The 14,491-nt window shown below is 39.7% G+C and overlaps 1 protein-coding gene across 4 annotated transcripts in view; it reads right to left on the minus strand.

Annotated features, from left to right (window-relative positions):
* Positions 1-14,491, minus strand: part of DAAM1 (dishevelled associated activator of morphogenesis 1) — a 152,934-nt gene that overhangs the window by 61,992 nt on the left and 76,451 nt on the right. For all 4 annotated transcript variants that reach the window (XM_087922350.1, XM_087922348.1, XM_087922351.1 and 1 more), the window contains exon 3: positions 9,544-9,633. In XM_087922350.1, the coding sequence (XP_087778476.1) occupies positions 9,544-9,633 (90 nt within the window). The remainder of the gene's footprint in view (positions 1-9,543; positions 9,634-14,491) is intronic.

A 14,491-nucleotide genomic window follows, 5' to 3' on the forward strand; every position in this document is an offset into this window, starting at 1 on the left:
GGACTAGAAGAGCTCCAAGATCCCTTCCAACTCTATTATTCTATTATTCTGATGGGTCAGTTTGGTTATTAGCCTTCTGGTATATTTTAAAGACATCTAATATTAAAACTGATTGCAACAGCTGATGATTATACCAGAACGGGAATTCGTCATTCTTCAATTCATCCTTCCTTCCTGAATGACATAGCACAGGATAGAGAGAATAAACTGCTCTTCCTTCATGTAAATGTGTTGGGATTAAAAATACCAACTATCTGCCAGCATGTCATTCTGCTACTTGATCCAACACATCTGGAGGGTATTAGAAGGGGGCATATGAATTTGGATAATGGGAACAATACTAGGAAAAAGGAAAGGTCAGCAAGCTCCTAAAGATTAGCAGGTAACAGTAGTATATTTTAAAAAATACATAAATAGAAATCAGATTTAAATAGACCACTAGGATTAGAGTGGGAATCAATAGCAAACCTCTTCAATTTTGTCTACAAATTTACAGCATATCTATAGAAATATAGATAAGACTGTAGATATGTACATAGACATGTCCTTACAGATACGAGGAACTGAGCATTACTTGAAGGTGTCTTTATTTATAAAACACATTAGAACTGAAAGATCTAAAATTATTTTTCCCCACAGCCAATTGCAAGGAATTGTGGGAGCTTCAATGAAAAAAATACAGACATGGACATTTTGTCTTTCCTTTAGGCGCTCCCCTATTTTTGTATCCCAGCAAATATCCTAATGACAAAGACTGGGTTAAGAGTCACCCATGTGCCACTGCACCCAGTTATCTCCTCCTGTCATATGCTTAAAAGGAGTAGCCCAATTAAGGAAGAGCAATCTGTTACAAGAATCACCATGACTACTGTAATAGTCTCTGCACAGACAAAGCCATCATTATAACCAATCTACTTCAAATTTTCACATCCGTCCTAGTAATAAGAATTTTTACTCACAAAAGGCAATTTAGGTTGAATCTTGAATTGGCTCGCTGTATGTGCATGAATATGAGAAATTGTTTTCATTTTTGTAAGACCTTCAGTTGCTAATGTCACAGTTGTTACTTAAACCCATCACCTTGAAAAACAACATTTATACAAAAGATGCCATGATCTCCCAGAATAAATGGGGAAGGGGTAGAACAGGCATACTCATAGAATATTACTGCTTCAAGAGTCATGATATGCACAGTTTTGCTATACCAATTTAATAAAGCTTTTCAGAAAGATTAGAAGAGAAGGTCTCTCGTTTCATAAAAACTGGTCAGTGATTTTAATTTCAGTCTTGCTGTTTGCACTTCGGTGTTAAAATAAATCTATATCCTAAGCAATTCTAAGGCTATTCCTCATTCTTTATTCATTCCCTATTCTCCTTCTACAAACAGCCTTCCACACCCAGCCATTCAGAAAAAGAAAAAACAATCTTGGAAAATTGTTACAATAATGTTCTATAAGAAGAAGAACAAACATTTCCAGTGAGTGGTGTCCCTCTTTAAATGTTACAAAAATAAATTTCTGTTTTTATCATTGCCTAGCATTATGGGAGAATAAAGATTGTAATGAAGCTTGGAAGGCTATTTGTAGATAACCAATGCCATTGTGAGGAAGGGTTAACTTTCCTCCACCCTTGCAAAACACATACCTATGGGTTATTAGGAATGGGTTTTTCTCTAACTGAGCTCAAACCAAACAACAGAATGTTCTTTTCTTTTCTCTCCTTTCAAATTTGTCTTGATTTCTGGTGACTGCTTGGACTAGCCCCTGCAGTTTTCTTAGTAACATTTTCAGAAGAGATTTGCCATTTCTTCCTTCTTAAGGCTGAGAAAAAGTGACTGGTCCAAGGTCATGCAGCTAGCTTTCATGATTAAGGTGGGAACATAACTCATGGTTTCCTGGTTACTAAACTGGTGCCTAAACAACTACACCTAACTAGCTCTCTTTTTATGATATAACTTCTTCAGTTGGGATACAAAAATAACTAAACCAAACCAAAGTCCATCTGAGGAAAATGGTTCTCACAAATCATTGCATCCTTACCACATGTCAACAACAGAATCTCAATTTGATAAGCTTCCAAAACACAGAGCTATTTCTGAAATCCCACCATCAGGTTTGAATCTTCACTTTCAAGTATGTTCTTAACCGAAATTGGGGGATTCAAAAACCACAGTGGTTTTGACTGGCAATTTGGATTCAGAATTCTGTAGGATAAGATATGGGAAAATAAGAGGCTGGATTGCCATGACTCGGAACTTGGTGTTGGGATTTTCTATTTGCAGTCTTCTCTTGATGAAATTGTGAAATATAGGGATACAAATGCACACACAAAATGTTGAAACCAGTGCTATCTTTCCATAATGATATGTAGATGAATCTTTCATTAATTAAAAGTTATTATCCAAAAGAAAGTCAATACCTCCCCTTTCATACTAAACACAATATATGTATTTCACTTTTTTGAGACCTGACTGTAAAGGAACATGAAACTCTGCCTTCTAATGATTTTCTTCACCTACTGACATGTTTTCTAGGAATTATGAAGCTTAGCTGAGAAGAAAGCACACTGGGATTGGCTGTAAATCAAATCCACCCACAACGATATTACTTTCAGATCTGTATTTTATCTCCCTGACAAGGCAATCTTTCTATCCTCATTTCCCTTTCTTATTAGGGTCATGCACTGGCCTGAAACGACTTCAAAGACTGTTATCATAATCTGAAAATCCGCCTCTCAACTGGAGCCATAGAACAACTGCTCTATTTATTGGAAACTATACTGAAGGTTTCTTGCTTTGGGTCATTGCACATGGACTTGCTATTGCCTCTACAGAATTAACCTTTTCTTCCTGTCAATTTCTCATTTTAAGCAGCCAGCCATCATTTCTTTCTACAATTATATACATTCATATTTTTCTGAATTAGGACTGTTTGGGCATCTCATTGTTAGGGGTGGGTGGGTGAGTGTTCTTTGATTATTCATGAGTCCAAACTACCTGAACCATTGGGGCACCAAATGTGCAAAGGTTAATGGGTAGAGAAGAGACAGAGGTTCTAGCTGATGTTTCTAAATGCCAAGCATGCCTGTAATAAAACATTCCTCAATCAAAAAAAAAAATGATGAGAGGGCAGACTCTGCCTATATTACTGTGGCCAAAAGTCTCTCTCGAGGTCACACATTCAATTTTGCAATTCCTAAGATTGCTGTATGAGCAGGCACAAAAACAGACAGGGAAGTGATTGAATCTTGAGAAACAGGCCCCTCTTGTCAATCAACAGGAGTGCTGATTTACCACCAGCCTACTCAGTACTTACCACCAGTACTTAGAAGGCAAGGGCTGGGCAACACAAGCAAATGACTTAAAAGCCAGGCATCAACACACCCCAATCAACATCTAAAAAGCCACTTACAACAGACACTATAAATGCCACACCCAGAATAGCACAAACTGCTAAAGAGAAGCTCCCTGAAAATGGAAGCTCAGAAGACAAAACCTCTGGTCTCAGTGACTGACCCAGATCCAATCCTGTAAAAGTCTCTCACTTGTAGACGTTTCTCTCTAGATTTCAGATATTACAGTAACAATGATCCCAAGGTAGGAAGACTGCTGGATGTCATCTGAGAAAATCTCCAGGGAGCCAAAGGTGCTATTTTACATATAACTGAGTGGGAGGCCTTGTTTGTGGCTACACTTTAGCAAAAAAAGCTGCTTCCCAAGCTGATGACCTCTTTTTGGAAAGGGTGGTAGTAATGCCACAGGCGTTTAGTGTGAAAGAACTTTATCTACTTAGAGAGAGGAGACAACTCATGAGACCATGGCTACCATAATAATTGTCATACCCCTGTCGGAGTCTGAATCTGAGGAGGAAGAAGAACAGCTGACAGGGAGTGGGAGTGTGGCTCTGTTGGCTGTGGAGGAATTCAATATATATGAGGCATTAAAAACAGCAGATTTAATCCTTGACCACTGATACTCATGGCCAAGTCACCTTTCTAATCAACACAAAGATTTGTGAATGAAGGCCTAAAGGGCTGTTCCATTTATCTCATTATTTTAACATAAGAGAAATAACTCTTTCTGTCACAACAGGCCAAGGTCGGTCAGCATCCAATGTCTCAGTGACAACCAGGTTCTTTGGGGAAGTTCAAAAGCAGGTCACGGAAAGCTACAAACTGAGTCATTCTTCATGAACCTGTTTCACTGTCCGCTGAAAGCTATCATAACACTATTCAGATTTCTGCAAAATACAGATAATTTTTTCTCTGTTCACCCCTCAAGATCATGGTAGTTATGACAAATATGTTAGACACTGCTGCACAAAGATAGCAGTCTCTTCACAGCAGCTGATTCCTGTTATTCAGTTTAAATAACATCGTCTTGATGAATCCAGCAAATCTGCCATTCTGTTTTCAGAAGCAGCCAGTTCTGATAATAAAAAAGGTATACAGCTGATGGATATTCCCTGTCATGTTGCCTGTCTTTATTGTTCTTTAAATTCTTCCAATACCATAAACACAGATGGGCAACTCAATGTCTGCAGGTGTCTATCTTTAGCTGCTTTTGAATTTCAGAAGTGCAGCTGTCAGTAATAGGGCAGGTTGCAGTTTTCGATGGAACTAAAAAATAAAACAGCAATACTTCATACTGTGATGGGACCGTACTGCTTATGAAGAAAAAAAATCCAAAGGTTGGAATCTCATATGGAATTACAGGGAATCCTCAACTTCCAACCACAATTGGGGTAGAATTTCCATTGTTTAAGCAAAGCGGTCAAGTGAGTTTTGTCCACTTTAAGATCTTTTTTTTACTATAGTTGTTAAGCAAATCACTGCCGTTATTAAGTGAATCACACATGGCCATTAAGAGAATCCCACTTCTCCCATTACTTAATTATTGTAAGCCAGCTGTCACAAATAGTAATCATAGGACTTTGGGATGCTGCAGCCATTATAAATGCATGCTGGTTGCCAAGTTCCCAAATTTTGATCAGGTGATTATGCTGCAATGGTCATAAGTGTGAGGACCAGTCATAAAAGCATTTTTCAGTATTGCAACTTTGCAATCATCACTAAACAAATGGTTGTAAGTTGAGGACTACCTGTATTGTGTGAGTGGGGTGCCAGGAAGAAAAAGTGGGAGAAAGAGTGACCCTATCATATTTACAATAGGATTTTAGTTTATGATCTATCTCTAGCAGATGGAAGCATGCAACCCCGCTTGCCTGAACCTGAAAAAGCAAAGCCTCCTTCGAACTTGGGCACTATTAGATCAACATAATATCTCATGTAATCACTAGATGCTGATCTTTACTTTACTTGGACTTAGTATTTATTCTGTTCAATTCAAAATCCACTTAGATTGCCTTTAATTTGACACAGAAATAGAACATTCATTTTTGGACAACTAATATTTCAACAAGAAATAAAATGAACATGAAAAGCTCACAAGTTTCTTTTCTTTTGAACTGAAAAGGGTTCAATAGTTCAGTCATCCTTCCTGAGTCTGGTGATGTTTTAGACTGATTAGAGACAAAAGTCGCACAGTTCCAAACCAGCACGGCAAATGATCAGGAATGATGGGTGATGTTGTTTAGAGAATCATAAGACCAGGGATGGCCTGACCTAAAAACTTTCCCTACAGCTGAAACATGTGCTTAAAAACATGCCTATTTTTTCTTTGGGGAAAAAACTTCTAACAAAGATGTTTACATATTTTCTCTAGATCAGTGTTTCACCTTGGCAAGCTGAAGAGGTATGGACTTCATCTCCCTTTTGGTAGGTAGAATTCTGGGAGTTGAAGGCCACAGATCTTCAGCTAAGCAATGCTGAGAAACACTGCTCTGGAGTCTAGACCAGGGGTATCAAACTCAAGGCCTGCAGGCCAAATCCAGCCCATGGGGTGCTTAGACCTGGCCTGTGGGGCCACCTTGGAAATAGCAAAGGACCGGCCCATGATGTTTCTGCCAGTGAAAACATTTTCTCTGGCAGAGGGTTGCAGAAGGCTGTCACAGCTGAAAATGGAGATTGGGAGCCCGTTTTTGCTGGCAAAGCACTCGGACCACCACAGACACCCCGTGACACGAGTGACATCAAGCTGACCATGCCCATCCCTATCCTGAGGTCAAACACAATCCTGATGCGCCCTCAGTGAAATCGAGTTTGACACCCCTGGTCTAGACAGTTCATTCCACTGTAAAATGGGTCTTGTTCAAATCAACTTCTGGAGATCAAATGTAAAGCACAAGCCTAAGGAAGCCCATAGATAATAAGAAATTGAACTTAATTTACTGAATAAATTTATCTGCCACCCATCCCACTGTTGAAGGAACTCTTGATATACTGCCATTATATCCCAATGGCTGTGTTCTCATATGTGCATATCTGGTCACTGAATTAACCTAACTTGTGGGTATGCACCTAATGCATCCTAAACTACCGGCAACTATCAGATACTACCACATGCTACCTTCTATTAAACACCCCCCCAAAAAACCCCACCCTCTAATCAAGGTTGAAGCTAACAAAACCTAACTAAATCCAGGGGAGGGATTCTGCTGGTTCAGACCAGTTCAGGTGAGCCCCTAGCTCTGAAGATCAGCTGGGAGTCAATTGGTGTGCTCCAACGATCATGTGGGCCCCCCTGCCTGACCACCCGTGTACTGTACTGACCTTTATCGTCCCAGCTGATCAGCGTGGAAGAGCGGATTGCCGCTCCTCAGCTGTGTTCCTCCCCCAAAGTAACATAGCAGGTAAAAAAATTTACATTGCTATTCATGTGCATGCGCACACAATCACCAAACTGGTTGTTATACCGGCAGCAACCCACCCCTGGCTAAATCCCTCTCTGACTGGTTAAATATGTGATCAAAAGCAGTCAATATATGTGTTACTTGATACAGCCCTTTCCTTTTGAAAAGGAGTTTTGTTGGATGATATGCCAGGATAATTAGATATGATCCTTTTCTCTTAGCAATAGCAATAGCACTTAGACTTATATACCGCTTTACAGTGCTTTGCAGCCCTCTCAAAGTGATTTACAGAGTCAGCATACTGCCTCCAACAATCTAGCTCCTCATTTTACCCACCTTGGAAGGATGGAAGGCTGAGTCAACCTTAAGCCTGTTGAGATTTGAACTGCCAAATTGCAGGCAGGCAGCAGAAGTAGCCTACAGTACTGCACTCTAACCACTGCACCACCGTGGCTCATGTAATAAGCTTGAGGTGCTATGTAATGCAGCTAAAATTCTGTATTGCAGCTATTAGACAAAATACTACAGAAATACATCTGTGCAATGAAGAATGAATAGAATAGAATATATATGCCCAGAGTGATTTATGTTACATGCTGCTTCATTAGAATTTTACATATGTTTTTAACATCTGATTTTATTATGCTAAATTATCATAATGTAATTTTGTTGCATTCACGAATAAACTCCCAGGATGCAAATAATCGTGCTAGTTTGGAATCTTATGATCTGGTCTACGTATTTGCAGGCCAGAATAAATTTCCTCCTGTTTTTTCAAACCAGTTCAAAAGCATTTTGCAGCATTTTCTTTTATCTTGTGTCTAGAAAAAAAAGGAGCAAAAGTATATATATATGTATATGTATGTATGTATGTATGTATGTATGTGTGTGTGTATATATATATATATATATTTGTTTTCTGAGGTTCTATTTATATGTGGATCTTTGGTTGTTGGTTTCTCCGCGTAAGATTCAAGTATCTCAATTTCGATGAAGTCTCATTCATCATCTTCAGGCTTCTGTCTCCGGCTCTGTGCTTCTCAGAGTAATGTGAGATTGCAGCTGCTTCCTCCTTTTAACTGCCAGTGGGGTGGGACTTGATTGGGTGGGGGCTTGGCTGTGTTCTGATTGGGTGGGGGTGTGTTCTCATTGGTAGGGGTTTGGCTGTGTTCTGATTGGTTGGGGGTTAGCCGTGTTCTGATTGGTTGGAGGCGTGTTCTGTTCAGGTGGGGGCTTGGTTGTGCTCAGGTTAGTCTTAGTTGCTGGGGGATTTGAGCTGGTGAGTTGTGATCTTGCTGTTTGGCTTCTAGTTCGTGGTCCTGCTGCATCTTCATAGTGGGTGTCGGTTTGCTTCATGTATGGCTCGGAGGGGTTTGAAGTGGGTAGTGATGCAGCTGCAGTGCAGCTTCTGGTCCATGGTCGTGTCTCATCTTCTGAGTGGGTGGGAGTCTGTTTTCTACATGGAAGTGTGGTGGTGGCATCTTGTGTGGCTCTCATGGGTGTGGGTCTGGTGTCCTTCTTTATGTTAGGTACTCGTCTGTTCATGAGGGCGGGTTTCCAAATGGCTGGAAGGCGGGAGGTGTCATCTCGTTTGTTCATGCTGTGTGGGCGTTTTTCTATCTCTATGGCTTCTCTGATTATTCTGCTGTTGAAGTGTTCGGTTTTGGTGATAGTTCTGGTATTTTTAAAATCAATTTCATGTCCTGTGGCTTTGAGGTGTTGGACCAGGGAAGAGGTCGTTTCTTCTTTTTTGATTGAGTTCTTATGTTCTTCAATGCGTGCACTTATTCTTCTGTTAGTTTGTCCAATGTATGTGGTAGGGCAGGCAGTGCAGGGGATTTCGTATACTCCTTGGTTTTCTAATTCGATTTTGTCTTTGGGGTTTCTTAGGATGGTGGATATTTTTCTGTTTGTGCAGAATGCTGTTTTGATGTTGTGTTTTTGGAGGATCTTGCCAATTTTGTCTGTAGTGCCTTTTATATATGGGAGGAGGGCTTTGCCGCTTTTCTTGTTCTCTGTCTTGGATTTTGGTTGGGGTTTCTTTTTGGATTAGGTGGGTAATCTTCTTTCTTTGGAATCCATTGGCTGTAAGTACGTTGGTGAGCGTGTGTAGTTCGTTTTTGATGTTGTTCATCGGTTAATTCATCATCTTCAGGTTTGTCCGCTCTGTGCTTCTACTCTGAGAAGCACAGAGCCGAGACAAAGCCTGAAGATGATGAATGAGACTTCATCGAAACGTTGCTAGATACTTGAATCTTACGCGGAGAAACCAACAACCAAAGATCCACATACAAATACCGAACCTCAGAAACATATATATATATATATATATATATATATATATATATATATATATATATAAAGAAATAAAAAGAAAAATTCAGGCAGTCCTTGACTCGTGACCATAATTGAGACCAGTAAAGCATGCCAGTTGTTACACAATCATGCCCAAATTTGCCTATTTTGCCTTTTTTGCCACAGTTAAGTGGATCACTGCAGTTGTTAAGTGAATCATGTCACAAAGTGAATCTGACTTCCCCAATTTACTTTGCTTGCCGGAAGCTGACTAGGAAGGTGGCAAATGGCGATCACATGACCTCAGGGTGCCATTACCATTGTAAATGTCAGTTGTCAAGCACCCAAATTTTGATCAGATGATCATGAGGATACTGTGATGGTTGTAAAGGAGAGGTCACTTTTTCATTTTCCTTGTAACTTCAAATGGTTACTAAATGAATGGACATAAGTTGAGGACTGCTGGTAACGTGGAGGAAACATACTTCAAGGGTCTTACCTTTTTCTTACTGCAATAGATCTGCCATTTCTTTTCTGCTGGGAGGGCAAACATGGCTTCTCTGTGCTTATCCGTAAGGTCAAGTTCATCCTAGCAAGAAAAAAAGGGGAGAGAGGTAAATGTTTATTATCAAAAAAATAAACTTTGATATTCCTTAGCATTTTAGCTAAAGGGGAGGAGCCCCTCCCTTCTCCTTAGACAGGCTTAATTTTTTCCCCTTAGCTCAATAATTATATCATATCATGTTGGCCTTTCTGCAATGACTGATTTGAGTTTAGATTATAATGAAATTTCTGGGAAACAGCTTCCTGTAACCTGATCCTGGATCTTAGATTGGGGATTAGTCATATGTCAAAATCAACCGCATATTTAAGCCCCAGGAGAAATGTTGGCCTTTTTAAAGGTGTTAATTTTCATTTAATTTTGATGGCATTTAAGGATGCAACTGATAGCTTGGCATCCATAGCCTTCTTGTGGAGGAAAGGAACTACAGCTTTCTAATCTTCTATTTATTTACCAATGACTCTTAGTTTACAGCCATGTTGGGAAAGGAAAGGATTTAACTGAGCTAATGTTCTTGGTTACATTCCATTCAAAGGCTTCACTGCATTTATAAACCAAAATATTTCAGCAGCTTTGTGGCGGGAGGTGCCTACAAAGCATTTGGCTTAGGAGAGTGTTACTATTCCCTGGATTAACGTGCAGTATCACCATAAGAATTCTGAACAATTTTAGTTTAGTATGAATGAGGTAATATGTCTATGCACACTTTGGTTGTTGCAAATGGATGGAAGGTTATTAAAGAGAGATCCAACCTATAATTAAAGAGAAATTTTCTGACAGTAAGAACAATTAGTCAGTTGAACAGCTGGCATGCAGAAGCTGTGGGTGCTGTATCATTGGAGGTTTTCCAGAAGAGAGAACCATATTCCGGAATGGTATATAGGGTCTCCTCCGGGGTAGGATTCTACCAGTTCGTACCTATTCGCTAGAACCGGTTGTTAACATTCTAAGCAGTTCAGAGAACCGGTTGTTAGAAGAAATGACTGGCCTAATCCTGTAAGAAAGGCAGGAAGGAAACATTCTGGTGTTGCTTACAGAAACTGCCTCTTCGTTAACCCTTATTACATTCTTGGCAGGACTAGACTTCCTGTCTCAGAAATGTCTCTGAAGTTTTTCTCCCCTCCTTTGCTGGTACTTTGCTTGGGTGGAGTGACCATTCAAAGTTACAATGGCACTGAAAAAAGTGATTTATTTTTCACATTTATGACTGTTGCAGCATCCCCACAGTCATGAGAGGCCAGGCGAGGAGATGTGTGCCTCGATGTGAACGATATGGAGTTGGTCACACCCAGCCAATAACATGACCACCAAGACATGTCCACCCAGTCACATGACCACCAAGTGACGCCCACCACCAACGCCTCCCCCACAGAACCGGTTGTTAAAAAATTTGAATCCCACCCCTGGGTCTCCTGGACTAGAACAGGGATCCCCAACCTCCAGGCCGCAGCCCACTACCAGTCCTTGAGCCTTTTGGACCCGGGCTGCAGAAATATATGAGCAGTGTGTGTGTGTGTGTGCTCCATTTGCGCAGGAGGCGTGTTCGTGTGCCCAATGCTCGTGCAAATGGAGCTGTGCAAGAGAGAGCACTTGCCCACTGCACACCTGGAACCATCTCCTCTCTCCCAGCCAACCCTGACCCATCTGCAAAACCAAAAAAATTGGGGAACTGTGGACTAGAAGACCACCAAGGTGCCTTCCAATGCTGTTAAATCATGGAAGTCCTGACTATGGTTTGCTTAGTGTTGCAATGAAATTAGAAGGTGAGTTTTGTTTCTCTCCTAATAAACCAGAGTCATAAGCCAAGAATATAACTCTCACATATATTATACCTGTGATGATGAACCTGTGGCACTCAGAGACATTTCTGCCAGCACGTGAGAAGCCCCCCGAAATAGCCCCACTGCGCATGCGTGCGCCCCCCACCAGCTAGCTGATTGTCGTGTATCTGCTGTGCATGCATGGGGGAGATGTGTGCACATGTGCAGGGAGCGGGGGTTGCTTGGGGGAAGTTGCAAGTGCATGCACAGAGGCACATGGCGCAGGAGTCACGTGCGCAGGCACAGAGGCAGATGGTGTGAGTGCTGAGGGTCACGTTTGCATGTGTGTGGGGGGTCGCGCACGCATTGCATTATGGGTGAAGTCCACACTTCTCAAAGTTGCCAAGACTAAGAAACCCTGGCATAGAGACTAGAAAATTGTCACTGGCAGGAATTTCAAGCTGGTGACAAAAACACCTGGTGGCCACATGGACTGCCTGCAAGGAAAACAGGCAATGTGTTTTTGTAAAGAAAGCATACAGTAATGGAGCTTTCTATTTATTTATCCTCATGTTTGAAATTCTGTGGCTAAATCCCTAAAGCAATCAGCACACAAATTCCATACATGCAACTTCAATTAACAATCATGAAACAGACTAATTAGTGAGCAGATGATGCCAATTGGCAACTAGCTTTGTAGGCTATTTGCTATTTGTTCTTAGGGCATGATTGGAGATTGGGTAAAAAAGAAAGAAATGACAAACACGCATACACAACTGGCTGACCTGTTGTGTGAGTGAGCTCAGAAGTAAATAAAATTCCCTCTTAATTATTCTTGCAAGAATTTAACATTTCTAAATTAGTCTTGCAGTAGAATCAATTATTTTAGAAGAGGCTTTTTTATCCTACAAAAATAATTTAAGTCCTTTGCAATCCTGGAGAAATTGTAGTTAACATTTTGAAGAATAAAGCAAAAACCAAGATTGGTGGCTGAATTCAGACTACACATAATTGACATACCGTGTTCCTACACATACAGATTGTTAATACTCCTATTTGCCAATTTTTCCATTATGAGGAACTTGTATGTTTTAAATATCAGCTATTAGATCTTCATGCCATACTTTTAGCCCCAGAAGTCAGGAAATTATTAACTTTCAAGACTCAGGAAATTCACTTCCACATTTAGTTTTTCAGCTTACACTGGAACAAACTCAAGAAGTTTTAGGCATTCATTCTAGAATTCCTTGGCTGCCTAACCTTATAAAGCTGTCCAGAATCAGGAGGAAAAATTGAATTTGTGCAAAATTCAGAAAAATAAAGAAAAGTAAAATAAATCAGATGGAAGAATAAGAGGATTTGATTCTCTTTTTTTAATGCAATCTACAGGATCCTCCTAGAAGCCAACAAAATTTTCTGGCTTTGATTGTAGAAGGGAGGAAGATGAACTAACATAGCAACGAGGCAACCATAAAACAAACTATAGCACAGAAAGAGAATGAATATTTCCACAAATCTTTCAGATTTTTGATCCAACCTTGCATTATATGGTTATAACTTAAATGTGAAAAACACCTTATTTCAGCAACATAGTTATTGAGCAGCACTGACTAACTTGCTTTCTTATGGAAGAATAGGATTATTTTTCCACTTAGTGATACTGATATTATCTTTATTCTGTAATTTGGAATATAGAAATAAAAAAATAGAAGGGATGAGAGAAGGAAACATTTTTTAATTGAATTAATCTGAATTACTTTGGGCGACTGGGTGTCCTGCTTTTTATTTTCCAAAATAATATTCCAAAGTGAATGCATATTCATTACAATAAAATATAAAATTATTTGCAACCTTTCTTAAAATGTAACCTTATTGTGTTATATATGGACATGAAACATACTATTTAATGGAGAAACCAGCTTCTGTTTGACCATTCCTAAATAACAAGCCTCTATTAGTAGGAGCATGCTTGCCTACAATATCACTGTTCAAATGACTTCAATGTTGGAACTGAAGGAAAAGAGAAAGAGATGGTTTATTGCCAACCAGGTTTGAGCTTTCTCTTTTACCCAAAACTTTTACAGGTTTTTTTTTTTAATTTTGCCCATCCCTCTTCACTCTTGTATTTTTCCCAGACATTAATTACACTCTTTGAGGAGCCCAATGCTGCTGATGTAAGTAAAGCTGGCAGATGATCAAAATCAGTTTGTGAAGTCGCAGAAACCAACCACTTCTTAAAGACGCCTTAAGAACCTCTCCCTTAATGATGCTAACTGAATGACCACAGCACAGAAAACTTTGTTGTGGCAAGTTCTCACAAGATGAGGCAAAAATCAAAGATATAAAAAAGACTGCACATTAATATTGTTTCTGTATCATCTTTCCACATCATAAACATGATTGGTTGTTTTTAAAAAACAGCGACAGAACTAACCCTGAATGGCTTTTACATGACCAAAACTGGAGCTAGGTGAATTTCTTGTATCTAGTAAGCAACATACATAAGCGTAGGGTAAATTACAGGTAGTCCTCAACTTACAACAGTTCATTTAGTGACCATTGAAAGTTACAATGACACTGAAAAAAAGTAACATGACTATTTTTCACACTATTGACTGTTACAGCATCCCAGGGTCAATTAACAATTTTCTCTTACTTAGCAACATAAATTCTAGGCTCAATTGTGGTTGTAAATTGAGGTTTACCTGTACAGGCTAGGAGTACCTTGTAAATTTCTCAGACTGGACAGACAGAGGAAAAAAAATTGTGGTTGAGCTTGTACAGATATATTTGTCTAGTCACCTGTGGCAAAGCGAAATCCTCTCCGGATCACAAGGAAGATTTCATGAAATAGAAGAAAACAGACTCTTGGATCTTCAACTCATCAATATGCAAGAAATAACTAACTGATATGTGTAGACATGTAGACTAATTTAAAAAATAAAATAAGGTGATGGCAAGTGAGTGTGATACCAAGAACTGAACGATTCCAGATTCACGAGGAACATTGCTTCTTCTTAAGTCTGGGATCACTATCCCATACAGGATGAAAACTATTCAAGAAGAGAGCCAGAAGACTAATATAATCACATCCTGGATTTGTTGAAACAGCATCATAAATTATC

The sequence above is a fragment of the Pseudonaja textilis genome, chromosome 1 (genome assembly GCF_049901715.1).
Source record: "Pseudonaja textilis isolate UNSWEBS1 chromosome 1, rPseTex1.2, whole genome shotgun sequence".
NCBI classification, from domain to species: domain Eukaryota; kingdom Metazoa; phylum Chordata; class Lepidosauria; order Squamata; family Elapidae; genus Pseudonaja; species Pseudonaja textilis.